The sequence below is a fragment of the Eublepharis macularius genome, chromosome 10, assembly GCF_028583425.1.
Source record: "Eublepharis macularius isolate TG4126 chromosome 10, MPM_Emac_v1.0, whole genome shotgun sequence".
NCBI classification, from domain to species: Eukaryota; Metazoa; Chordata; class Lepidosauria; order Squamata; family Eublepharidae; genus Eublepharis; species Eublepharis macularius.
This window is the reverse complement of record NC_072799.1, coordinates 15,236,432-15,264,244: the sequence shown is the minus strand read 5'-3', so window position 1 is coordinate 15,264,244 and position 27,813 is coordinate 15,236,432. Positions and strand designations below refer to the sequence as shown.

At 45.7% G+C, this 27,813-nt stretch overlaps 1 protein-coding gene across 1 annotated transcript in view; it reads left to right on the top strand.

Moving 5' to 3' along the window:
- The window catches only part of RASGEF1B (RasGEF domain family member 1B), a 42,711-nt gene extending 24,385 nt beyond the window's left edge, over positions 1-18,326 (top strand). Inside the window, exons 5-14 of the mRNA XM_054990128.1 lie at positions 5,247-5,459; positions 5,586-5,660; positions 6,501-6,596; positions 8,356-8,458; positions 8,941-9,020; positions 9,902-9,997; positions 13,330-13,425; positions 14,068-14,191; positions 14,862-14,934; positions 16,681-18,326. Of these exons, the coding sequence (XP_054846103.1) occupies positions 5,247-5,459; positions 5,586-5,660; positions 6,501-6,596; positions 8,356-8,458; positions 8,941-9,020; positions 9,902-9,997; positions 13,330-13,425; positions 14,068-14,191; positions 14,862-14,934; positions 16,681-16,705 (981 nt within the window). The 3' untranslated portion in view covers positions 16,706-18,326. The remainder of the gene's footprint in view (positions 1-5,246; positions 5,460-5,585; positions 5,661-6,500; positions 6,597-8,355; positions 8,459-8,940; positions 9,021-9,901; positions 9,998-13,329; positions 13,426-14,067; positions 14,192-14,861; positions 14,935-16,680) is intronic.
- The last annotated feature ends 9,487 nt before the right edge of the window (positions 18,327-27,813 follow it).

Genomic DNA, 27,813 nt, shown 5'->3' with positions numbered 1-27,813 from the left:
GTAGCTCTTGTGAAGACTCCTGGTCCAAATCTTAAGTCTGCCATGAACTTACTCGGTGGCCTTTGGTAAGGTACAATCTATCAGACCCCATTTCTCACCCTATACTATGATAGTATTAGTACTGGCCTACTTTACAGGGGTATTGTAAGGCACATGCTACAGAGTATGCATTTGCATTTATATCTTATTTTTCTCACCAATGGGAACCTGAAATGGCTTAGAGTATTGTTCTCCGCTCCTCCGTTTTATCCTTGCAACTGCAAACCTGTGAGGCTGAGAGAAGGTGACCGGCCCAAGCAGATCACCCAGTGAGCTTCCGTGGTAGAGAACCAGGGTCTCCCAGAATCGTATTCTGACACTTTATCCCCTGTGCGTTCAGGCGATAGCACTCTTAATTGCTAAGGAGCAGTCACATTAAACGTCCTATATTTTCGAGATGCCTTCATGTTGTTCCGGGAGCTGATCCTAGGAAAATTGATTTGTATCTTTATCTATAACAGTAGACGATGCCTGAGTTTATTGGGGGGGCACCTCTGATATAAAACGTGCACGAGATGCTGCCCTTTCAGTGCTCAGGTTGTTTTTATCAGTGGATGAGCTTTGCAGATCACGTCCTCGAAGCCTTTTGTGTGCGTCTTTTTCTCTTTTTGCAGACTGCTCTCTTCCCACACTCCCAGTTTCTCTGCTCACTGTTTGATCGGCTTCTAACATTCTTTCGGGCCTTCTGTCCCACCCGCCCCAGCCTGCTGCCTGCATCTCCTTCAGCAAGCCACCTGTTCACCAGCTGGTGCCTGTCAGATAGCCTGAGGAAACACAGATGCTTAGATCCGTCTGTCTCTTACTTAGCGGAGCTTTATATCCCACCCTATTCATGGGGCCCTGGATGGGTTATGCTCCATTCAGAAGCATATTTTTTTAAAATAACTGTATAATTTTTCAGGAAGGGGTGGCTTTCAGGGTAAAGTGGAAATGCTGATGAGGGGAACCGTGAAGGGCCCTAATGTGCTTGGCATTTGGCCAGCATGTTCTGAGAGGCCCCCGTTGTGTATGCCCCAAAACTTCACTTGAATGGAGGTTCATGGCAGTGGTTTAGGGATTTAGATATATTGTTGTCTAAAAGATTTCTTGAGGGTAAGAATTTTGCTTTTAAAACCAAATTTCCATTTGGGCACGTGCCCCATGTTTCAGGAAAGTGGGCAAGGCACTTCCCCCGTGAGGCACGTGGTTGACAAATGGTTCTCACCTTGAAAAACTGTGGGAACTGGAGGCTGTGTAAGTTGCGATCGCTTTCGGTGATCAGTTTGTCTGACCTGACACTGTCCATTCTGACTGGCAGTAACTGTCAATATTGCCTACCCTACCCTGAGTAGCAGCTGCGCTCTATGGCCTAGGATTCTCTGCTTAAAGACTTTAAAATATTGTTCTATAGCTGCTTCAGAACATGTTCAAATTACAGCAGCCACTTTGGTAGGCAGGAACTAGCCAGACTAGTATTACCCACTTTGGGCCTTGATACAGGCTTCTCAGACCTACCAGAATCAATCCAAGTACTATGGTAGACATCTGAAGGTGACCAAAAAAAGAGAGGACAAAATGCGGGGAGGACAGAATTGGTGTATGCTACTTCTCATTCATAGGTGTAAATTTACACAGAATTACTATAAATAGAACTACAATTCCCAACTCTGTCCGAGGCAGCAAGCAAAGCTCAGCTATTTGAGTGACAATGTGTCACTCAAGTATTTTCCAAAAGTTTCTTCAGGGAAAAAATAAATAAAAACACTTCAGTCAATTTTACTATTCCGGGGCATTTCCGAGGAGAGGCCTCAGAAAAGAGGACCGGGAAAGAGGGCTACCTTTCTTTGGATCAGGAATGTCCCGATTTTCATCTGTGAAATGTCTGAGGGAAAGAAATAAGGTGGAGCGCTGCCGAGATAAAAGACAGGAGAACTGGGTTAAAAGGGAGAGGCTGAGTGTTGTTGAGAGAGAGATGGTGGGTGACTTCCAGTCTGTGCCCCCCCCCCCACCACATCATCACTAGGGAGAGCAGCCCAAAGGCTTCCACATTTTTGCAGTTGGGTGTCGGAGAGACCTCCGATCCCTGTCAGTGATGTCTTTGATTGCATTTTGAAAGGAAAAACGCTTGGGAAAGCCAACGTTGCAATACGCTTCTGGGCCTCGTAAATTATGAGTTATATTGGCTAGTAATTCTCTTGGAAGGACAAAGGCAGACTGTAGTGCCCTTGCTTCTGATGTGGTGCATTGCAGATCTGCACACCGATACCTACCGAGGAACTCAAGATAACTACCAACAAGTTTGTTGGTTTAAGCCCTCTCTTTCTACCGGAGGTGGCAGAACAGCCACTATTTTGTTGTCCTCCCCCATAACCTAATCACTGTAATGTGGCAAAGTGGCCATCCCATCCCATAACAGGGTTGTCAACCTCCAGGTGGTGGCTGGAGGTTTCCTGGAATGACAACTGATCTCCCAGCAACACAGATCAGTTCCCCTGGAAAAAATAGCTGCTTTGGAGGGTGCACTCTATGGCACAAGACTTCACTGAGGTTCCTCCCTTCCCCAAACTGCCTTTCCCAGGCTCCACTCCCCAAATCTCCAGGAATTTCCCAATCCAGAGCTGGCAACCCCATCCTGTAATGATAACTGCCATACTGGAAACAAGGTGACAGTTGAGGAAGCTGGCCCTTGAAGACAGTCCAAATGCTGTATGGTCTGCAGTTCTTGGTTTAATTTTTTGGATTGCTCACTCTGCTGCATGCATGCGCGCATATGCATGTGCGCGGTTGCTTGCTTGTTTGTTTGTTTGCAACCTGTCAAACATTTTAAATGTTTAAAGGCCCATCTGGCCTCGGCCAGAACCAGGGCCTTTTCGGTCCTGGCTCCAACCTGGTGGAACTCCCTGTCTAATTGGACCAGGGCCCGGCAGGATTTATTATCCTTTCGCCGGGCTTGTAAGACAGAGATGTTCTGCCAGGCGTATGGTTGAGGCCAAGCTAGGCCTCCCACTGGCCTCAATAGAGGAGAGAAAGAAAGATTAGAGGTTTCCACCATCTAGTTTTCTTTCCCAGTTTTAAGTGATAATTCTAAATGCTGGATTGACTGCCTCCTACTAGTTGATTGCTGCCACCTTGTGAATTTTAAATATTTATTTTATATTGTTGTTACTGTCTGGTTTTCTAACAGTTTTAAAGCATAAACTTATTATCAATGTTTTTATTGGTTGTAATCCGCCCTGAGCCTGCCTGTGTAGGGAGAGCAGAATAAAAATCAAATAAATAAATAAATAAATAGGCCTAAGCGCATAATGCAGAAATAGGGCAGATACATGTGTTCAAATGCATGTCCGTTGTGTATGCCTGTCAGAGAGCAGGAACTCAATTCATAAATCTTCTTTCAGATTCATATGCGGAAGTTGTCCCTTCAAAAAGTCCATTGGAAAGCAACAGTGTTCTCAGAAGTGAGGAGGAATTCCCCTCCCTCTGGGACTGAACAATTCTGGGATTTTAAATCCACACCCACATGGCTAAGTGTAGGCAAATAATATGCTAAATCCCAGCTTCCTGGTTTGTGCAATAAAATAGCTGCTGCTTTACTAAGTTATATTCTCCTTTCTCAGCCCCCATGCTGATAGGTATTTCACACATACACAGGCAAACCTGTGTTTGCCACAAAGTGTACGCTTAACAGGGAAGCTGCAGCAACCAATTGCAGTGTTACTTGTATATTATATACAAGTGTTACTTGTATATTATGAATATGTTTGTTTTTTTAATATATTCCATTTTTTAATATGTGTACCTAAACATGTGATTTGCTTTTACTTACCCAGAGATCAAGAGGATGAGCTATATAGCAAAACCAGTAACACTATAGCTGTAGGCCTCTGTGCATATTTTATGCACGGCCGCCTTGCACTGACTGTTCCTTGGTGCTAGACTTACCATTTGACATGGCCTTATTTTGCCTTATAGGTTGCTCTTTATGTAACTCTCCATTGCAGTCAGGACTAGAGACGGGCATGAACCGAAATACGAACCAAAGTTCTTCACGAACCAGGCTGGTTCATGGTTCATGAACTGGTGGTTCGTCAAAACCCATTTATGATGATCTGCCACGAACTTTAGGTCGGTTCGTTTGGTTCATTTTTTGGTTTGTCACTGCAGACAACCTGGTGCCAATCTATCAGTTTCCTAGGCAGCAATGGGGGGGATGGGCTTTCTGCAGCTCCAGAAGTGACCTTCTGCTGCCCCGAAAGTGACGTTTTCACAAACCAAATGAACCGGTTTGCGAACTGGGGCAAGTTTGTGAAAGTTTGTAGTTAGTGAAATGCAACGAACTACAAACCGCATGGTTCGATATTTTCCTAGTTCGTGCCCATCTCTAGTCATGACCAAAAGTTGACTTTCTCTTAGTCTTAGAAGTTGTCATATGGTCCCTTCAGAAAAGCTTAGTCCAGCCCTTTAACTCGAAGGCTAAAAGGCAAAAAAGTAACCCCCTCAGGTTTCTATAAGAGAACTGGCTGCGTGGCCCATGCTGTCTCCTCTCCCCCGCCCTGCAAATAATTGAGTGTTTCAGTTAAATTCTGTTGCGTGACTTCTGGTATGCTCACTGTGCTTCACGGCATCAAAACTGTCCAGAAACTGCTTATGTTGGCATCAGGCTGTGCCCCAGCAGTTTACCCTCACAACCACAAACTGATTGACTTTGAGGAAGAGGTTAAACCAAAGGAAGAGGGAGAATTATGTCTGTGGCTTTTACTGGAAAAAGAACGTGTTTTCCTTCACTGGCCAGTTGGTTAAGACATCCTCCAATTGAGCTTTTGCAGCTTTCGTTTCCACATCTTTTTCTTTTTATAAAAGAGTGCATTATTTCTATTAGATTTTGATTTGGGAGCTGGAGCAGATGAGAAAATGAAAAGGTCGATGCCCAAATTTAGATCAGCTCTCAAGTTTTCTGTGGCCTCGAAGTCTTGTCGAGATTGGGTTATTGCAGAATTGTGTTGTGGCTGGAACTGCTTCTTTCACATTATAGATTTCACATTGACCATGGGAATAGGTTTTCACAAGGCCCGATACTCAGTTAATGGCTAGAAGCAACCTTGGCTTCTCTTCCCAGTTGCCTGAACTGAAATTAGAGCAATCTAACGGAATAGCAGCAAATATGTGACCACCCAGAACACTAGATATAAATGCGAAATATTTATACTTGGCTCTGTTCCCTTGGGCAGATGTACCGGAAGAACGTACAGCAAGTCATCCAAAGTCTAATTCGGAAGTTGGCCTCGCTTAGCCAGTACGAGGAAGTGCTTGCGAAGATCACTGCCAGCTCAACGGACAGGCTAACTGTGCTGAAGACCAAACCCCAGGCCATCCAGCGGGACATCGTCACCATCTGCAGTGACCCCTATATGGTGGCTCAGCAGTTGACCCACATAGAGCTTGTGAGTAAAGAGTCCCTTGCTCTTGCCCAACCCCAAACCGAGTGGCATTCTTTTTGGGGAATGGGTTTTGTGTGTGACTCTGTGCTTGGAATCTGCCACTGAATAACTCTTTCTTTTTTCCTTTAGGAGAGACTCACTTACATAGGACCACAAGAATTTGTCCAAGCATTTGTACAAAAGGATCCATTGGATAACGATAAGGTGAATAAGCAGGGGTTTGTGGGAAATCTTAAAGCAAGTGCCAACTTCCCGTTAGTCGCCAGTTAAAGTCACGTCCCATGGCTGGAAAACAGAGCATGTGTCAAAATCCATTGTTCCACTTGCAAAGAAGTTAAATAAAAAGGGGGGCATGAAGCTGGTGCTAGGGACCGAGGGCTTGTAACTTGATACAGTTCCATACAAAGGTGCAATGTATAAGCAAGTCGCGGGTATTTGGATGGCTCTGTCTGCTGGCCCCAGCAGTAAATGGCGTCTTCCTGTAAGGTTATGCGTTATAAGTAGGGGGAAGGGCTGTGGCTCAGTGGCAGAGCATCTGCTTTGCATGCTGAAGGTCCCAGGTTCAATCCCCGGCATCTCCAGACCAGGTAGTAGGGGATGTGAAAGACCTCTGCCTGAGGCCCTGGAGAGCTGCTGCCAGGCTGAATAACAATATTGACCCTGATGGTCCGATTCAGTATAAGGTAGATTCCTGTGTTCCCAACCACCAGGTGGGGACTGGAGTTCTCCCAGAATTACAGCTAATCTCCAGAGTACAGAAATCAGTTCCTATGAAGGAAATGGCAGTTTGGGAGGGTGCTTGGGGCATGAACACAAGCAGCAGGAGTTCTGCAGGCTGAAGTCTTCGCTAGTTGGATTTGCTGCATCTTCTCTCCTTAGTGGCATTTTCCACTACAGAGTACATCTGAACCTCCTCCTCTAAGCTACACTTTGGAGCATCCAGTTTAGTCAGCCGCACAGCTGCAGAATTAGAATATTCCACACACACACACACCCCGAAAAGAGGTATGGGAAATACTTTGTCCTTTCTTCTTAACCTTGTAGAGCTGCTACGGTGATCGGAAGAAGACTCGGAACCTGGAAGCCTATGTGGAATGGTTCAATAGACTGAGTTACTTGGTGGCTACAGAAATCTGCATGGTGAGCCTATTCTCTTGCTTGCTTGCTTGCTTGCTTGCTTGCTTGCTTGCTTGCTTGCTTGCTTGCTTGCTTGCTTGCTTGCTTGCTTGCTTGCTTGCTTGCTTGCTTGCACATGTGCGCATGTGTGTGCGCGCACTCACACGTCTAAATTTTGTTTTTCTCTCTGTAAGTGTTCAGAATTCTTAGGCTTAAGAGACAGTCTTTGTGAGATGCACAGCGAGGTGGTAAACTGCCATTACAGAGTTCTGGACTATTGTTCATCAGACTTCAAGGAGTGGCATATATTTTAATGCTTCTCCTCAATAAAAATCTCCCTGTTTCTATAATCGACTAGCTTCGCATAATGGAGAAGAGCACCCTAAGTCTTTCTCTGAAGCGCTAGTTTACTCCATGCAGTGAGCTTTGTTGTGTGGGGTTTTTTAAAAAGATGAAGCATTTTTAAAAAACAATCTGCCGTCTGAAGTGGTGTATCCTTTCCAGCATACTTTCTAGGGAAAGATTTGGGTCCAATAGCACCTTAAAGACTAACTAGATTTCCAGGGTAAGAGCTTTCAAGAATCAAAGCTCCCTGTTTGATGAATGGAGCTTTGACTCTTCAAAGCTCATAACATGGAAATCTAGTTGGTCTTTAAGGTGCTATTGGACCCAGATGTTGCTCTCTGACTGCAGATTAACATGGCTACTAGAGATGGGCACGAACTGGGAAAATTCTGAACTGTGCAGTTCATGGTTTGTTGTGTTTCATGAACCACGAACTTTCACAAGCTTGCCCCGGTTTGCCAGTACATTTGGTTTGTGAAAGCATCACTTCCGGGTCAGCAGAAGGTCTGCAGAGAGCCCATACCCCCCCACACACTGTTGCCTAGGAAACTAATTGATCGGTGCCTGGCTGTCTGCAGTAATGAACCAAAGTACGAACCAAACAAACTGAGCTAAAATTTGCTGCAGTTCATGAGAAATGAGCTTCCACGAACCAGTGGTTTGTGACCCATGAACCGGGCCAGTTCGTGATGAACTTTGGTTTATATTTCGGTTCGTGCCTGCCTCTAAAGGCTACCCGACTGAAACTATCTTCTAAGAAAAACTGTTGTTTTTTAAATCAAACTAAATAGCTGAAACTTACTTGCTTTTGGTCATTTATTTATTTAGTACATATTTTATCCTGCCCTTCCTCCAAATAGCCCAGGGTGATGTTTATAGTTCTTCCCTTCCAAGTAGCCTCTCTGATAGGTTAGACCGATAGAAAATGCCCCAAGGTTCCCAGTAAGTTTCAGAACTAGGTGGGGATCTGAACCCCACCTGTCTGGTCTGAGCCTAACGACTACACTACATTGGCTGTCATGGCTGCAAGTTTTCGTCATATTAAAGGATGCTTTACACCTTGTTTCTCTGCATTGGATCACCATACACTTAGGTCCAGATTCTCTGTGTTGCTGGCAGGCAAGAAGAACTGACTCAAGCACCATTGCTCCTGCTCAACATCTCATTTAAACTTGGCTGTACATGTGTGGAAAGTCGCTCCTTGTGTGCCATTGGCACACCTGTTCAGTGCCAGCCCCATCTGCAGATCTGTGGCATGCTAACATTGCACATGTAGCAGCTTTGCACATCAAAGCAGCCCAGGGGGAATGAGATGCTGAGCAAGCACCATGTGGCTGAGGATGCTTGTGTGTCTTCTTCCTGAATGCTCACCTTTCCCTCAGTTTCCAGCAAGAAGCAGAGCAAATGATTATTCCCTCTTATCTTTGATTTCTGGCAGCCTGTCAAGAAGAAACACAGAGCAAGGATGATAGAGTTTTTCATCGATGTGGCCCGGGAGTGTTTTAACATTGGCAACTTCAACTCTTTAATGGCCATCATTTGTGAGTATAACAAGAAGACCGCTATTCATTTTTGTTTCAATTATTGACATAAAGGATACTTGCTCATTTTGCAAGCCGCATGGCTGCTTGCAAAAACGGGAGCCACGTGTCTCCTAATTTTCCTTCTCCCCGTTCTCCACTACTATCACATACATAATGTGACGTCTCAGTCTTACGAGCTTTCTCCATCCCTGCTTCACTTTGCTAGGCAGGAGAGCTCAGAGGTGAGAGGACACCAGGGGCAGCGAGGGAAGAGACACAGGGTTGCTGCTTTCCCCGGCAGTCCTGCAGCTTTCTCATAGTCCTGTAGGAAAGCCAGAATGTTATGATCTGTTCCTGCCTGCTTCTATGGTGCCAGCTGGTGGGGATTGTCTTCACACTGTTAACTAAAGGTTTCCTCGTTTTACTTGTGTTTTGACTCAAATACTCATGTGCTGTTTTGTCTCCCTTTCTCCTGCCCTTCCCCCCCTCCGAATTAAAAGCCGGAATGAACATGAGTCCTGTCTCTCGATTGAAGAAAACCTGGTCGAAAGTCAAGACAGCCAAATTTGACATTCTTGAGGTAAATCTCATTGATGCTCTTGTTTATTGAACTGCATGGGGTAGAAGAGAGAGAAATCTTTACTTGGGCTTTTCTTCAGCCCAACCTCTTTGTGCAAATGTACCTGCCCAGTATAACTGTTCTTTGTTGATTATGTACCCAAATGTTACTTGTGCTAAAGAAGCGGGAAGGGAATGAAATAAGTTCATCGCAGAGTAAGTGAGGAGAAAAGTTATTCGTCCACAAGAAAACTGTAGTAACCTACTTTTTCTTTGTGCCAATAATTAAAACAGAAGTTGTCAAGATCTGGCCTTTGTGTTAACCAGGGCTTTTTTTCAGCAGGAACGCGGTGGAACGGAGTTCCGGAACCTCTTGAAAATGGTCACATGGCTGGTGGCCCCACCCCCTGATCTCCAGACAGAGGGGAGTTGAGATTGCCCTCTGCACCGCTCCAGTGGCGCGGAGGACAATCTAAACTCCCCTCTGTCTGGAGATCAGGGGGCGGGGCCACCAGCCATGTGACCATTTTCTCCGAGGGCAACCCACTGAGTTCCACTACCTCTTTTCCCAGAAAAAAAGCCCTGGTGTTAACCATTTTGATATTCCAAGCTCTGCATTCAATAATTTCACTAACTGGAAGCCTGATAAAGCAAGAGTGAAAATGGGTTACTCTGATGTACGCCTCTGGCCGACTTGTAGTCTCAATACGCTTTTCTTAGTATGCTTTGCTTATTGTTGATGCATTTCCCCCCCCCCCCTAAAAAAAAAAACAGATTTCTGCTTGGTGTTGGACTCTGTCCTGCTGAATTAAATGCTGGATTTTTAAGGCATCAGTAACGAGGTTTCTTAGTATGTATAGCATGAAGCTTGTTATCTACGTTTCCACCCTTCTCTCTCTCTAGCATCAAATGGATCCTTCCAGCAATTTCTACAATTACCGCACAGCTCTACGCGGAGCAGCTCAAAGGTCCTTGACAGCTCACAGCAACAGAGAGAAGGTAGGGTTGTAAATAGCGCTGCAGCCATAGAGTGTTTGTTAATCTGTACACCAAGTCATCTCCTAGGCTGCTCAAACAAACAGACTTTTAAAAAATACATCCCGCTGGTTGACGAGCACTGCTTTTGCCCTAGAGAAACCTGCTGTCCAGCTTATGTAATTATGTAGGGGGTTGTGTGTTCTGCACTGATATATTATGAGCCCGCCGAAGGTAATCCAAATTCTGTACTAAGAAAAGTTCCATTCTGCAATCTGAATAAATTGTGCAAAGTCATCTAACTAACATCTCTTAGATCAAGATGGGTAGCCGTGTTAGACTGTCTGTAGCAGTGGAAAAGAGCGATAGGCTTATAGGTGCTACTGGACTATTGCTCTTAACATTTCTTCGTTTGCATCATTCTGTTCTTGCTAGTTATAGGGAGGGGCTATAAATTGGATCCAACCACATTTTTCATTGGTGAAAAAAGTTGGAGGGAGTCAGCTTTGACCACCCAAAAGACTGTACTAGGGATCATGGGACATCCATGGACAAAAGCCATGTGGGACAAGGGCTGTACAGCCTGGGTTGATTGAAAAAGTTGGCTGGATTCAACCTTTTCAGGGTACTAATACTTTGCCCTGATCCCTGAAATCTGTCAGGCTCCTGATGTTAGCATGCTGTGCCCTCCCCCCACATGCTTTCAGGCCTATCTTTGCAGTCAAAAGGACTAGAAGCATAGCTTTTAAAATGCAAGCTGAGATTCTCAGAAGGTTGCCTTCTGTGCACAGTGTCGTACTCCTGTTTTTCTTGCACTCCAAGCTACAATAAGCTTAGACATAAGCCCTCCTTATACTAGAATATGGTGACTGTGCAAACACATTCATATCAGAGCATCCAACATGTGGGATGAACTTGTCATGCAGAAGCAGTTAATGCAAAAACTAGTGATTAGTGTCAAATTAAGATCTGGGAGACCCGAGTTCGAATCCCCACTCTTCTATGGAAGGTCCTTGCCTTGGACCAGTCACTCGCTCTCAGCCTAACCTACCTCATAAGGTTGTTGTTCTGAGGATAAAGTGGAAGTGGGGAGAATGATGTTGAAGCCCTTGTGGGAGAAGAGGTGGATATATCTAGACAAATCAAAGGGAAATGCCTTAATGAAGTTGTCTCACCTAGGGCAACAAAGCTTTGATGCATGCCACCTTCTCTAATGCGTTGTAAGGTTCCTGGGCTTGTGGCATCATCTACCCATTTGCCCTTACTGTGCCCCTGTAGAGCTAAAATGGAATTTTACCATGTCATGTTCTGCCGTGGGCGCAGCAGTGCCCGGCGCCTGAGCTGCCGAGGGGATAGTCCCAGAGACGTCCAGGTTCTGCGTAGGCTCCCATCTAGTGGAAGGAGGAGGGGTAGATACCACCCTTGCACCCTCTCAGCTACTTTTGGGCCTACTTCACTTGCCTCCACTCCCTCCTCTGCTCCTTGCTACATCTCCCTCCCCTCCCTCTCTCTCCATCCACTCCTACACTCTCCACACCCGGCTCCCTACTGAGCCTGCTGTGCTGTGGCTGCGGTAAGTCCGAGGAGTGCAGACGGCTCATCCGCGGACATACCAAGTGAAATCTAAATCTTTGAAAGGTGAACCTGAAGCTTTAGAGACACGCCAAAGTGTGGCTTTGAACCTGCACCTTAAGTCTCCATGCATGAGATTGGCACCTTTCGTTCAAAGACAGCAATTGTATGGTTACTTTTAGTTGGAAGGTACTTCCAGGACCAGCGTCCTGTCTGCAAAGGAGGCCATCTTGGGGCGTCTTGAAAAGGCAGAGCACAAATGTCTGGCATGATAAGTAGGAAACCCTGCAAGAATTGATAACAGCTCAGGAGTGGAAGACAGCCTCCACTCTAACTTTAAAGCTGCTTTTTCTCCTTCGTTGTTGTAATGCAGAAGAATAAAGCTAGAGTCCTAATTATGTCTTTCTCTTCCTATTTCATGCAGTCAATCCGATAAAAATGTTGGGGTTTTTCCCCCTATTCCCTTCCCTCTTCCAGTCTTGCGTTATTTCACAAAGAATTCATTTCCAAGTGTTTTTTTTTTTACCCTCTAAAGCCTGCCTGCAGAAATGGTATAGAGCCAACTGTAAAGAGCAAGAAGCTCTTTGGACGAAAAGCATAAAGATGAAAAACAAATAGAGCAGGTTTTTCGGAGGCTGCCCCTTGGCCAAAGAAATCTGAAATACCTACATTCTTTGTGGTGCCTTCCAGCGGAGCTGTATATCCTGGGGGCTCAGCGATCCTCCACCCCCAAATCTTTATTTCAAGAGCTTTTCTGGGCTGCTGGTTTTTCATCAGGACTCTTGCCTCCCCTAGTGAGTCGTGCTGAAAGTTGGAAGAGGTCTTAAAGCCAGTTAAGATTTTCTACAGCAAAATCCAGTTTATCAGTATTAATCCTGGAACAAATAGGCATATTTGTTCATCCTTTGAGATTCTAGATACGGGGGATGGATCCCACAGAGCTGTTATATTGTTTGTTTCATTTAGACCCCACTTTGGAGACCCAAAGTGGCTTACAACACTACTCCCCTTTCCCATTTTATCTTCACAACAACCCTGTGTAGTAGGCTAGGCTGAGTGTGTGTGATTGGTCCAAGGTCACCCAGCCAGCAAAGTGGGGATTTGAACTTGAGTGTCCCAATTCGGCACTCCAACTACAGCACTGCACTGGCTGTCTAATGGTCTCTCTGCTAACAACAGTGTTTCTCTCCAGCACAAGGAGATTTTTGTTGTTCGGCCTCTTGCATGAGCGGAAGGCTCCATACACTGGAGGAAAGTCCCACCATTAGTGGAACCGATCTGCAGGGTACAATCTAGGGCATTGGATTTTTAAAATTCTTATTTTAATGGGTACGATTGCAGTATGGTTGTCTACAATACACAGGTGAATTCTTTAGCCTGTATCCTACCACTCTGCTTAACAAAGGTGGACACTTTCCCCCAGCCTAAGGAGGCGTCTTTCAATTTCTGTGTTTCTTACACCAGAGGAAGGCTCATTAGACTGATTAGGAGGAAGGCTTCCAGCTCTGCTAAGGAAAGCGGCTGGATACCGCCCCTCGTATTCCACAGCTGGCTCCAGTCAAATGGGGTTTTATTGGAGAGCAGAAAACCTGCCAACTCTGCTTATCAGAAATCACAATACACTCTATGAATAGTGAGGGTCTTGTCTGCATTGACTTCTATTCTCTGGAAAATATAGTTTCTGGGCACCATGAAACTTGTAGTTTCTCAGGATTTTTGTCTTGATCTTTCCTGTATCACCACTGCAGGATCTGGAATTCTATTCTTTTTTTCTTCTTCCTTAGATTGTGATCCCTTTCTTCAGCCTGCTAATCAAGGACATTTACTTCCTCAACGAGGGCTGTGCCAACCGCCTTCCCAGTGGCCATGTCAATTTCGAGGTAAGTAGAGCGATCTCGGAATTTCCTGATGTTTAACTGCCAAGCTCTTCAATTGGCAAAGGGAGCCGTACACTTCGCCTGTGGGTTATTGCCTCCTCTCTTGATGCTAAATGGAGAGCAAGATTAGGCCTCAGTGGTAGCCTTGGGCCCACAGGATCCTGCCACCAATTTTGTGTGTGTGTGTGTGTGTGTGTGTGTGTGAGAGAGAGAGAGAGAGAGAGAGCGCAAACTGCAGTCTTTAGGGGAGAACAGTAGCTCTGTTCTTTATTTCTTTGTTAAAGGAAAGCCAAATTCCTAGTATGTACAGAGTACCTTACCCTCAGCAGTATAAAACAGCTCTCAGCAGCCAAAGGCGATATCCATAAAGCAATCTTCGGGTTAGAAGCAGGCCATGAAGCCAGCTAAAAAAAGGATGGAATCCCTCAATTAATAGCCTGTTTTTTTAAAATATATATATATATCTGTTCTGGCCTAATGCTTAAAGGAGAGTTCAAATTTTGAATAACAAAGTGTGCTTTGACAATCAGAAATGTGTAGAACTTAAGTTTAGAATTTACACTGTGAATCTTGTTCACTTGAATCTGACTGGATTGTGTGTAGTTTTTGCTTATGCGCTTCTGCTTTCTCCGCATTGGTTTACAGAAATTTTGGGAACTGGCTAAACAAGTGAGTGAATTTATGACATGGAAACAAGTGGAGTGCCCTTTTGAGAGAGACCGGAAAATTCTTCAGTATCTGCTCACCGTCCCAGTCTTCAGCGAAGATGGTAAGAGCCTTGCCTTTTTGTTGTTACCATTGATTTTTTGTTCAAATGGAAGTGATTGACCCTTCTTTATTTGCTGTTGCTGCGTAGGCTGAAAACAGGTGTAATATTTTAGAGTGATGGAGCTGATTTGCAAGCGGCCTTCCCACATTCCGGACAGGCGCATCTTTTCTTGGGTTCAAATAAGTGTGTGGGTGGGGGGGAAGATACACAGTTCTGCAAGTTGAAAGGAAAAGCCCGATAGGGTCTGCACTGATTGGTTAGTTCCCATTACATCACCACAATATTTTCCACCCTTTTCTAATATTGAGAGCAGGATGAACATAAACGTATATATGGCACTTAAAAACAGTCATGCCAGCTGGGCCACGGGAGGGAGCGAAAAGGATGGCCGTTTGTTTCTGTATTTGACTTGATAGCATGTTTAGCTACTGCTTTGATTGTAAAGTAGGGAAGCTCGTTATGAGTTCATTTTAAACACATCTATCCTGAGATATTCTAATCTTTTAAACTGCATAAGAGAGTGGGGGGTGGGGTTGCTACCATCCTCAGCTGATTTACGTTCAGAACTGTTGCAAAAGACCTTTACAAAATGCTGCCGGGGAAAAGTGATGCGAGAGCAGGTTGGGAAATGCCTATTGACAGACGTGTGTTTTGTTTCCTCCAATGGCAGCGCTCTACTTGGCTTCCTATGAGAGCGAAGGGCCTGAGAATCACATCGAAAAGGACAGATGGAAGACTCTAAGGTCAGTGTCAAAGGGGGTTGCCATCAATAAATCAACAGACTGCAAACGCACTCTGGCGTCAGGCATCTTTACACGCCAAATGTTCTGTGGCATGCCTCAACAGATGAACACAGTGTGAACTTTAAAAACTATCGCTTAATTTCTGGTCTTTCGGGAAGAATTAATGCAAGCTGTTTCATCTTCCCCCCACCTACCCACCCACCCACAAGTGTGTTAGTAACTAGTCTGCTGTCTTCTTTAAAAAATCAACTGCATATTTCTGCCCATCCACATTTTTCTTTGTTCTCCCCCTTTTTTGAAGAATTGGCTTTCTAGTTAATCGTGTATGCTCCCCCAAGTCTGCAACTGAAGCTTTCATTGATTTGAGTGCATCAATGAAAGCATTAAAGCACTGTTTTATAGCCTTTGTGTAGCTGGGAAACTGAGGCACAGAGAGATGGAACAAGAGGCTGGTGGTTATTTTTTAATTCTCTTTTTACTTCACTTGTGATTGATTACTTAAAAACCATCATAAAACATCCCACAGCTACAATCAAAACATCAAAATCCATATTTTTCGAATAAGTGATCAAAGAGGTAAAAAATAAAATCAACGGCAGATCACAGGCATTCGCTACCAAAAAAGAAAGGCCTCAGATCTTTAGGATTCAGCCAAATATTTGCTAGAACAAACCTGCCTTGCATAACTTGTGGAATGAAGGCCTTTTTATTCCTCGTTGGAGTACCTAATCCAAAGGTTCTCACTGCTAAAAAGGCTTATAGAAGCCAATTTTATCTCCCAGTAAGATGGGAGTTTCCAAAAAAGGATGGTAGGCCAACTTAAGTTAGACTGACTGATTAGAGCATCTGGTACAGGTTTAGAGGAAAGCAGCAAAGGAGGTAGAGAATCTGGAAAACAAGGATCAAGGCTGAAGGAACTAGGTACGTTCACTAGAGATGTGCATGAACCAAAATACGAACCAAAATCAAGTACAAACCAGGCCGGTTCATGGTTCGGGAACCAGCGGTTTGTCAGATCCCATTTCTGACAAACAGTCATGAACTTTAGGTTGGTTCGTTTGGTTCGTCACTACAGACAGCCTGGTGCCAATCAATCAGTTTCCTAGGCAACGGGATGGACTTCCTGCAGACCTTTTGCTGACCCGGAAGTGACCTTCTGCTGACCCGGAAGTGATGGTTTTGTGACCTGGATGTGGCATTTTCGCGAACCAAACCGGTTCACAAACCAGGGGCAGATTCGTGAAAGTTCATGGTTTGTGAAATTTGACGAACCACATGGTTCAGTTTTTTTCCAGTTCGTGCTCATCTCTAATGTTTAGCCTGGAAAACAGAAGACTGATGGGGGTGGAGAACAGCAGTCTTCAAATAGCTGATGGGCTTTCCCCTAGAAGTGGACAAAGACTTGTCTTCTCCTGCTCCATAGCATGAGGCTAGATCTAATGGGCTTACGTTGCAGGAGGGTTGTTCTTAGTTGAACATTAAGAGAAACTTACTCGCACTGAGACTGGTTTGATAACAGAACCGTTACCTAGAGGTTGGGTTGGCTCTGTCTTGTCCAAGCAGCCATCAGTTAGGAAGAGTCTCATTTGGATTGCCTGTATCAAGGAGGGATTCAACTAGATGGTCTGTAAAGCCCCTTCCAACTTTACAGTTCTATGACTGTAGAGGGAAGGCTAGCAAAACATGACTGTCTGAAGCCATTTTCAGTATCTTAACAAATGTTCCTCCCTCTCTATCTTTCTCTAGGTCAACGCTTCTGGGAAGGGTTTAAATTGTGACTGGCTTTCTGCTCCTGCTGCTGCTGTTACAGGGATTACGATGAAGGGGCCGTTATTTTTGTCCCTTATTTATTTCCTTCCCCCTCCTTTTCAACCAAGTGACTTTTGAGTTGTGAAGACTCCGCTGCCGGATGAGACATGTCAGATGAACAAAGAGAACGACTTCTCAAACTTGTCAGAGCATCAGATTTTTTCAAGTTTTTTTTGTTATGGCTGATTGATCAAAGACTGCAAGGAGGCCCTTTTGAAGATCTGACTTTCCTTTTCTGAGCCCTTTTGAAACACCTGGATGAGGTTCCCTGCCCTGCCCTCTCCCCCGTTGCTCCTTTGATGTCTGACGGCTTGCTGCTACTTGCGTTTTCCAGTGTGAAAGCTGGATTCTCTAACAAACTTCCACATCAGTGCTTGGAATTCTAATTTAAACTCTTTCCTGTGTCCGGCAAGGAACACAAAGACATCTGCTGAAACTCATCTAGGAACTTGGCTTTCCTCCTTCAGGAAAAGAAAAGGCTCGTACGGAATTGAAATGGACTTCCATATTTTTTGTTTTCTCCACTATTTATCATGGAAAGAGGATTAATTATTACTCTGATATTCTTTGGGGGATTTTTTCCCCCTTTGGCTGGAGTTAGCTGCTGGTTGGCAAACTCATCTTACATATTATTTAAAAACTCAAACTAATAATGAGATCGAGTGTTGTGATAGGAAAAGCAGGCCCTTGAAGGAAGCATAACGAAATGTAGCTAGATTGTGTAGAAAAGCGAACACCCCAACGAATATTCGTCAGGTATGCTTTAGGCTGTTCCTGCATTAGGCAAGGGGGTTGAACTAGATGGTCTATAAGGCCTCTTCCAACTCTTTGATTCTGTGACACACCCACCCAAGAATTTGTGTTTGTTTTCAGGGTACATCTGCATATGAAACCAGTTTAACTTCCTGGCTTTCTATAAAAAAAGTTGGGAATTGTCATGCTGGAGCATTAAGGAGACACTTAGCTTAGCTCAGGGTACTCTGCGAACTGTAGTTCATGAATAAACTAGGTGTCTTCCCCCTCTGCCATGGAATACTCTGGGAACTCAGCAACAGTTTCCCAGAGCCCCTTGGTTGGGGAGCAAGAACAATTAAAAGCTCTGAAGCGGGTGTGTAGATGTGCCCCAAATATCCTTACTTAGCTGCCTTCCCCTCTCCCATTAGCATCAGCGGCTGAGCAATTTGACTTTTTCAACTTGGGAAAACACAGGTCAGACTTTGAGTAGATACGCTCGAGGAAATGACTGCATTGTACCCGATCCCTGGACACTAGCTAGACCTGTGAAGCCCTACAGACAGACGACCAAGGTTTCGCGCCCATTGCAGCTGGGAATTGGAAACAACCTCCTTCCTTCCTTCTGTCTCTTGCTTCATAGGTTTATGGGTATTGTTTTGACTGTGGAAGAAGTCACTTTGTTACACCTCCTCTGAAATCTATAGTAGCTCTGAATGCTTAGCCCCTGTATTGTAGGAAATTTGAGCAAATTCAAGCGTCCCTCAGTCGCTGCAGACAAATCGTCCTGTAAACAATGGGGCATGTATGTAATGGGTGCCACTGTTCAAAATGGAAAAGAAATAAAAACTATGCCCTTCTTTTTGCCCTGTATTCATGTGGATTTGAAAAGGCATATGTGGTTCGTCTTTAAGTAAAGCATTCCCTATTTTGAAAGGGAGGGCTTTTACTTCCTTAAGGGCTTCGCAGGAAGCTACATGAGAGTTTTCCCCCGTCATCACAACTATAGTGAGAAAAAACTGTGCCTCTGTCTGAGAATGAAGCAAATCAGTGATCTTATGAGCTTCAGAATCAATCTCGATTGCTCAGTAGGTGCAAGCGTCAAGGGGACTACCAGAACAAAACTAATGGACTTTTCTTTCATCGGTCACTATTCCTGTTGCCGTACTCGATGGGCACTCTTCCTGGGAATATTGTCTCCAGCATTACAAAATAGTGAGTCTCATGAGAGAGAAAAATTAGCAAGTAACTTAAAAAGATGACCAGAAGTGCTGCTGGTATTGCTGTAGTTGGTTTTTATTTATGCTGCATAATCCTACTATATAAAAGGCAACCCGTATTCCTGACAACTCACCTCCTACCCTGGTGTGCCTCCAGAGGGCGCTGCCATGGAGGGAAGCCCTAACAAGGCAGCCTATCCCTTCAGAGAGCGTGCCATGGCGGGAAGCCCAAGCTAGGACCAGGCACAGAGCAGGCGGCAATGCCTTCCCCCTGCCTTCATCATGCTGGGATCAGGCACGGAGCAGGTGGCAATGCCCACTCTCCCTTCACCCGCCCAGGATCAGGAGCAGAACAGGTGGCAATGCCCACCCACCGCCTTCACCCAACTGGAATCAGGCGCGGAGCAGGTTGTAATGACTGCGTCCTCTTCATCCAGCCAGTATCGGGCGTGGAGATGGTGGCAATGCCACCTCCCATCTTCACCTGGCTGGGATCAGCCACAGAGGGGGAGGCATTACCTGCCTGCCTGCCCTTTCTTTCTAGAGCCTGTTGCATTTTTTCCCACAATGGGCTTTGTTACTAGTAACACATATTCTAAAAGGAACTCTACTTTTCTGTCATTTTAGTCTTGAATATCCCAGGTATTTCTTAGGTTGGCAGAGAAGTGGCAACCTTGAGGGCAAGAGTACCTTTTATTTACAGTCTGAAGAAATTTGCTGAGTATCCAATGGCCTTCTGGAGTTTTCTGTCCTCCTCTGTGCTCTTTCATAAACTAGACCCTTAGGGATTTGGAAGAAAAAACACACTAAAGACATATTCTAACTAGTTCCACCCCTCTTGTTGATTCTGATAAGTCTCTGAATTTCTCCCCAGTCCAGGTCTCAGGGCTGCCATTATAATGAGGGCCAAACTACACTTTTTGCCCTGCTAAGTGCCCCCCGGAGCTGTTTCAGCTTGGAGAAAAGGTCACGGAAGGGCTGGAGAGGCCAAGGCCCCTCTTCCACCCATGCCTCAGTCACAATCTGAAGTAAAGTAAGTTCCCTGCAGCTGCTGTGTGGCTACAGGGAAACTGAGTCAGATCAGGAGAGCTTCAACCTGACTCGTGGCCAAATGTATTGTGTTGGCTCCTCAGGTGGCACACGTTGCAAAGCAGAAGCAACCCCCTCCCCCACCTGCCACCAGTCTTCCATCCGCTCCCTGCCTCCCAATGACAGTCCCTGCCCAGAAGCTGGAAGAGAGAACTCACTTGGTTTCCAAACTCTCCCAGCTCTCTTAAGACTGTCCGTGGCCATTTCCGGAACTTCTGCAAGATTCCATCTTGTGGAAATTTGGCCACAATGAATGGTTGCCCGGTGCCCAGTGAAACAAAAGGGTGGCTTGGGAGAGGAGGTAATCTCCAGAATCTCTACAAACCGTTCATGTCCTGTAGAGCTTTCTGAACTCTCTGGAGATGGCATGCTTATGTGCCAACCCCAGCAAGGGGCTTTCAAGCCAAGTGAGAAGCAGAGGTGGCTTGCCGTTGCCTTCCTCTGCAGAGTTTTCTGTGGCGATCACCCATCCAAGTACTGACCCTGCTGAGATTTGACAAGATCAAGCTACACCATGCCACCTCCCCTCCCCTCTGGAAATTAAACGGGTGGTTGCAGCAGCAGCAGCAGCGACTAGGGGGACAGCAGCAAAAGATCTTGACCCACCACTTCCTGCTCTTGTTTCTGAGGTGGAGCCGATATATCAGAAGTCCTCTTTTCTGTCATGATATGATTGTGCATACATAAAATGTCATAATACGGCTTTTGTTCTGGTGTTCCACCCAGTGGTGTAGCGTGCCTCTAGAGGGCCCGGGGTAAGGGAAGCCCTCACATGTGTGCAAAGTGAGCGCGCACACTCCCAGGCCCATGCGATGACGTCACTTCCAGTGATGTCATCGCACAGGATGTGGCCGCCCCTGCCCACTGCAGCAGCCCACACCCTTTGGGAGGCTGCTTTCCCTGTTTGCGGCTGACAGGGCTGCTGGCTTGCTAGGCACTCACTGGGCGCTGAGAACTGGCTGTCCTATCAGCCACAAGTGGCAAAAGTGGCCCCCCAAAGGGCACAGCGGCATGGGCAGCTGCGGAGCGGAGACTGCACCACACCCTTGGAAAGGCCGCCCTCCCTGCCTGTGTGCTGATGGGGTGGCCAGCTCACTGGGTGCCAAGCCAGCCTTCCTGCAGCAGACTGAGCTCACTGTGGCAGCACAGGCAGCTGCTGCGGAGGGGGGTGGCAGCGTCCTGTGCAGCCTGCTGCAGGAAAGCCAGCTCGGCGCCCAGCAAGCCAGCCGTCCCATCAACGCACGGGTGGCCTCCCCAAGTGCACAGCGCAGTCTCTTGTGCCCCCACAAATTTTGCACCCGGGGCAACCACCCTCCTTGTCCCCCCATGCTATGCCACTTGTTCCACCAATGCACAGGAATGCATAGTGCGCATCTGTGAAAGAGTGCACAAAAAGACTCTGTGACTGCGAGTCTGATCATTTTGATTATTTGGGGGTTTTGCAGAGTGGGAGAAAATGATACAAACGTAGTAGGATGTAGTTAACCCATTCATGCTCTGATTCTGCAATTAGTGTTAGAGATTCTCCTAGTTAAACTGAGATCTAGAATTAATATTAGCGATTCTCCTAGTTAAGCTGAGATCTAGAAACTGTCATAGAACAGTGAAGGAATGGTCCAGAGAAGCCACTCAACACGACTTACCATAAACTTCTGCTTACTTTGGTACCTCGCCTCAGTGACTGGCCCAAGGTCACCCAGCAAGCTTCCATGGCAAAGGGGGGATTTGAACCTTGGTCTCCCAGATCCTAGTCCAACACTCTAACCATTGCACCATTCTGTTTTTTCCCCCTTGAATGAGAATTGGTTGAATGCTGCGATGCTATCTGCCATCTGCACCAGTTACACAGATCACAGCTGCAGGAGACTTTTTTTGTGTTAACAAGTGTAACCAACAATTATGTTTTAGAAAAGCTGTGTGCTGTTGTTATGCCATTGCTGCACTTCGGTCCCTCTGCTGACTAAGGAAACAATGGTTCATTTATGAAACCTGCACAAAATCCTTTGGGCTAAAGAAGCTTTAAAAAAAAGAAAGAAAATAGAACCAAGTCTTGCGCCCGGTGGGTGAGATGGAGGACGTTGACTAGGCTTGTGCGCATGCCAAAACAGGCAGCGTGCATGAAAAGGCATCAGTCTTGCCACCATTTACATGGCCAGCAGGTGCTGCCCGATGCGCCAGTGTGGGATCCCCTGCTTTGAAAGCGGATGCAAATGTTCTTTCCTCAGGCAAGCTGCAGGCCCTTCACTTTGGATGCAAATCAGTTTGGCTTCTGACTGCAACTGTAAAAGTCCCTCTCTTCATTGTCCTCCTCCTTCCCCATTCTGCTGTGCAAATGCACTAATGATGTATTGCACGGAAGAAGACTGGGGATGTAAGATGTGTGCATTAGAAAGAGCACTCGGCCAAGACCCAAAGAAATGAAAGATACATTTGCATATTCTTTTGACTTATGCGTTTCTTTGCTACTGCCCGAAGAGGCAAGCCTCTTTTTAGACCAGAGAGCAGCTTGGCTCTTCAGTCTTAGGAACTGTGGCTATAAAACCAACAGAGTGAATCCAAGTCCAACCAGCCTCCAAGGAGCCTTCCTCCCATCTTAAGTGGCTCTTCCTTCAATGGAGCAGCTGGAGAAAAAGACATAAATTGGAGGAAACCTTCTTAGTCTGGAGGAAGGCTTTCAACTTTGCACACCGAAGGGGTAGTATAAGGGTCGGATCCACCCCAACAGGTAGCCTGAACACTGCATACATCTTTCCTCCCACTTCTTCACTCGTATAACTTCTTTGGATCCCAGCCTCAAGTGCAGACAGTCAGACTTAAGTGTGGAAATGAACAAATCCATGCGCAGATCGGCCCATCTGGCTGTCCATTGGGTTCCCCATCTAATCTGTTAAAATGCCATGATTAACCCAGAGAACTGTGGGTTGAATGAAACAACCCCAAGGGAATTCTGTACGTGATGGAGGGTCTAGTATACAGACCTTTTGAGGACAGACTTGGGAAATGCAGTATGGCCTAATTTGTAGAAAAGTATATGAAGGGAAGAGAAGGGTTTTCTAGTATCTAATACACTGAGTTTAAGATTGAAAATCCGCAGAAACAAATGTAGGTCACCAAATGAAGCAGGATTTCTAAATAGCAGAAGCACCTTATCAGTGGAAAACGGAATTTCCTTCCTCACAGATTTGCAGAGAAAGATGGCAGCTGATGGAGATGGCCTTGTGTAAAGGATAAAAAGAAGAAAAAAAGGAGAACCTAAACACAACCTAAACACAGCAGGAGAACCTAAACACAACCTGAAATATACTAAAGATACTGCAAGGGTCAGGCTACACCAGATAAAAATATAATGAGTATCTTGATTCAATCAAAACAAATATTGCAAAATATAGGTTATATAAAACTTGCCTTAGAATAAATCTGACATTCAGGGCCTATGTTTTTAACTATTTTACATAATAAATATTCCATTTGATTATATTTTATCTGTTGTAGCTTGATCCTTGCAGTATCTTGCATAAAAGATCAATAATATTAACTAGGCTCGGTTAAAAAAGAACGTGACCTGTGCACAACCCCCCCAAAATGGGATTAATTGCATGTATGTATTTTTTAAAATATGGAATAGACACATTTCTGTGATGGAATTCCAGATCCCAACCTGCAGCCAAGCAGAGAGGCACGATCAGGGCTGGCTCCAGGCTATGGCTCAGGGGCAGAGCATCTGCTTAGCACACAGAAAGTCACTGGCTCAATCCCTGGCAGTTCTAGGATTTTAAAAAGGATCAGGCAGTAGATGATGTGACAGGCTTCGGCATGAGACTCCAGAAAGCTGCTACCAAGCGAAGTAGACAATATTGACGTTGATGGACCAATGGTGGAAGCCTTCAGTGGAAGACAGCTTTGTGAGTACATGGTAAACCCTGACGAGATCGAGATGCCTTCTCGTAGCACCTATATTAATCATGACAGCCTGTTGTCTGTACATGCACACACACACACCCTGGACGAAGAAGCTGAGCACGACTCTTAAGTCCCATTGAAGTAACAAAATAAAAGTCATACTCCACTCCTTCCCGGTACCCCTGGAAGCTGGGACATTGTCTCAGGGATCGGTGCAACATAATAGGGTTCCGAGGTGATTTGCCATACCGTAAGGTGAGCACATGAGCCCAGAGTTTCTACTCGGCCCTTTTCAGAGGCAATGGCAGGCTTGCCAACTCCCAGTTGGGAAATTCCTGGAGATTTGCATAGTGGAATTTGGGGATGGTGAGGTTTAGGAAGGGCCCTCAGCAGGGTATAATGTCCAGTGACGTAGCAAGGATCACCAGCACCCGGGGGCAGCTCCAGGGCTGTTGGCACCCCTGTGACCACTCAGACTGTGCGATGTCACTTCCTGAAAGTGACATCATCACGCAGGGCACGCCAGCCCCGGGAGTGCGCCCACAATTCCGTGCGCTCCTGGACAGCAGCTGCAAGCCGGCCACCTCATCAGTGCGGCAGGCAGCTGGGGCAGTGCACAGGCCCAGCCCTCCTGCTCAGTTGCCCCATGCTGTTGCCGCCAGCGTGCTCATGGCCAGGTGCAGCAGCTGTGAGCTAGATGCAGCTGGTGGCCGGGGCGGCACATGGGCAGCCTCCCAGCCCTCCCACTCAGCTGCCAGTACTGCCGCCACCAGCTCTGCGGCACACACTCCCAGCTGGCAGCCACACCTGGCGCCCCCTCGTTGTCAGCAACCCCCCCTGCCCCCCTAGATCTGGGCCTGACAATGCCATAGGGTCCACCCTCCAGAGCAGCCATTTCCTGCAGGGGAACTGATCTCCGTGGCAGGCTGGAGATCAGTTGTAATTCTGGGAGATCTCCAGGCCCCACCTGGAGGTTGAAAATCCTAGCCGTTTTCCTTGGTAAAGTGTCCCACTGTGCTTTCCTTATCAACTGACCCTGAGCTGCCATCCTATCAGTTGCGGCCTGCAGCCTAACACGGTAAATAAAGCACATTCAGATTCTAAATCGACTTCGGGGAGCAAGAACCAGATACTGGGGACTGCTAATTTTGCTGAGTGAAGTCAGCGACACATATGTATGCAAAGGAGCTGGGAATTATTGAGCACAATTGAAGAAAATTCCCGAGTGGTTTTATCCATCATTTGCTGAGGGAAAAAAAGCCCAAGAAAAGGTTAACTACCTGCAGGCCATTCATGGCAGTGAGCTTTTATAACACAAATCCACAAGCGATGTGGGCAAGTTCAACTGAAATGAAGGAACTAGAAGGTACCCTCAGTTTAAAAACCGCTCATTCTGCCTTCCTCTTTTAGTTTCCTAGTTCGTGGATACTTTCTGCTGCTGATACTTTCTGTGGCATTTCCAAACCTTGAAACTCTGTGTATGTGCTCTGAGTGTCTGAGGAAAATGTCTCGGATCCCACAAGGATACGTTATGTTAAAGGCAGCTCTTTTCTTTGGTGCGCACGTCACAAGAAAGCACCACATTTAGCAGCATGGATCTATTGGATCCAATCCAAAGTGTGTATGTGCCGTCAAATTTCAATGAATTTATGATAATCCCAGCAAGGGGGTGTCAAGGCAAGTGAGAAGCAAAGGTGGTTTTCCAGTGCCTTCCTCTGCAGAGTCTTCCTCAGTGGCTGCCCATCCAAGTACTGACCCTGCTTAGCTTCCGAGATCTGACGAGATCAGCCTATACCATGGCTGCCTTCCCTCCCTCCAACCCGACATAAGCTGCTAAATTAGGTCACAGAAAGAGGAGGAGAAAAAGCACATCATCGTTCCTGGCCATAGATCCAGAGGAGTTAGCCGTGTTAGTCTGTAGTAGCAAAATCAAAAAGAGTCCAGTAGCACCTTTAAGACTAACCAACTTTATTGTAGCATAAGCTTTCGAAAATCACAGTTCTCTTCGTCAGATGCATGGAGGGCAAAAAGAAACTGCTCAGATATAGAGGAGGAGAGGGGAGGGCGGAGTAGATGCAAACAGCTCCTTCTGATATGGAGATCAGTTTGCTTCTGTTAAGGAAATCAGTTACCCCTGATAATGAGATAACCATTCATAGTCCCTATTCAGTCCCAGCCTGGCAGAGTCAAATTTACATATGAATTCCAATTCAGCAGCTTCCTGTTGGATTTTGTTTTTGAAAGGTTTCTGTTGAACTACAGTGACCTTTAAGTCTTTGATGGAATGTCCTGGTAGATTGAAGTGTTCTCCCACTGGTTTCTGGACGTTGCCATTTCTAATGTCAGATTTGTGTCCATTTATTCCTTTGCATAGAGGTTGGCTGGTTTGTCCAATGTACAGAGCAGATGGACATTGTTGGCACATGAGGGCATATATCAGATTGGAGGATGAGCAGCTGTAAGAGCCAGAGACAGTGTAGTTGATGCCATTGGGTCCTGTAATTGAATTATCAGAGGTAACTGATTTCCTTAACTGATCTCCATATCAGAAGGAGCTGTTTGCATCTACTCCGCCCTCCCCTCTCCTCCTCTATATCTGACCAGTTTCTTTTTGCCCTCCATGCATCTGACGAAGAGAACTGTGATTCTCGAAAGCTTATGCTACAATAAAATTGGTTAGTCTTAAAGGTGCTACTGGACTCTTTTTGATTTTGCTCCTGGCCCTGAAAGGTAGGTGAAATAGTTGAAAAGGAGAAGTTTTGTGGTATGAACCTTTGGCCGTTTTATGGCTCGTCTGCTTTATTGCTCAGTTGTTCTTTGGCTGATTCAGCAGATGCCAGAAGAGAAACAAAACAATTTGCAGGGGTTCTCAGAAGTCACACTAGGGCCAGCAAGGTCACTCTGCAGCAATAATTTAGAGGCCGATGCCAGCCCATCATCGGAACGCTAGCGCCACCTAATGTTATGCATCAGAAAGAGCTGCATTGCCATATTTATTTGAAAGGAAGGCAGCCCAGAAGGTAAGATGATCAACCTAAAAATGTTGTACACACATACAAATGCTATTACTGGACATTGCTGTACTGTATATGTGACTATAAGACAGCCCCTCCTCCTCCATATTCTTCTTCTCCTTGATGCCATACCTGGGGAAAAACTTAGTCTTGCATTTGAATAAATACAGTATTCATTTTTTTTAAAAAAGGGAAGAGATCTCAGAGTATATCTACAGGCCATCGTTATATTTGTTTTTATTCCAGTTTAATCATCCCTGGCTTTGAAAGCCATGCACAATTTCTCTATGCTGGTACAAGCTTGTAGAATGCACGCCTTCCCCAGTCACCTCCCATATATCTCATAAGTCATGAAAGAAATAAGTTTATTTCTAGAAGGTCAGATATAGACCATAATGTGATGTTGGGCTTTCAGTCTTGTGAGGTGCTTTTGTTTTCCAGCTCCACCATGCTTGGGCTCTGATGGCTTCCCCCAAGGAATCCTGGGAATTGTTGTCTGATGAGGTGACACATTGTTTGATGCCCCCAGTCCCCCCTGCTCCATATGCAATAACTACAAATTAACTGCCAGAGTCACATATAAGCAGGGCTTTTTTCCAGCTGGAACGCGGTGGAATGGACTTCCGGCACCTCTTGAAAATGGTCACATGGCCGGAGGCCCCGCCCCCTGATCTCCAGACAGAGGCGCGGAGGGCAATCTAAACTCCCCTCTGCCTGGAGATCAGGGGGCAGGGCCACTGGCCATGTGACCATTTTCACTGAGGGCGATTTAAACTTTTAAAAAACTCCTTCCTTGTTCCAGCTGACCCAAAGTGACATCATTGTGCAGTCCTGAGTTCCACCACTGAGTTCCACCACCTCTTTTCCCAGAAAAAAGCCCTGCATATAAAGATAAAACATGGTGTGTATTCCCAGGATATAATTGCATGTTTCCATTTGCAACATCACTTTGACACCTTCCACATAAACACCAAGTTTTTTGGGGGGGGGGGAGGTATATTATGTACTCAATGTGGGGTGGAAATTTTTCTAATTTGTTTCTAATGATATACTTTTTCATGGAAAAATTTCCATCCCACATATGTAAATATAGAATGCTTATAGTTATCAGATCT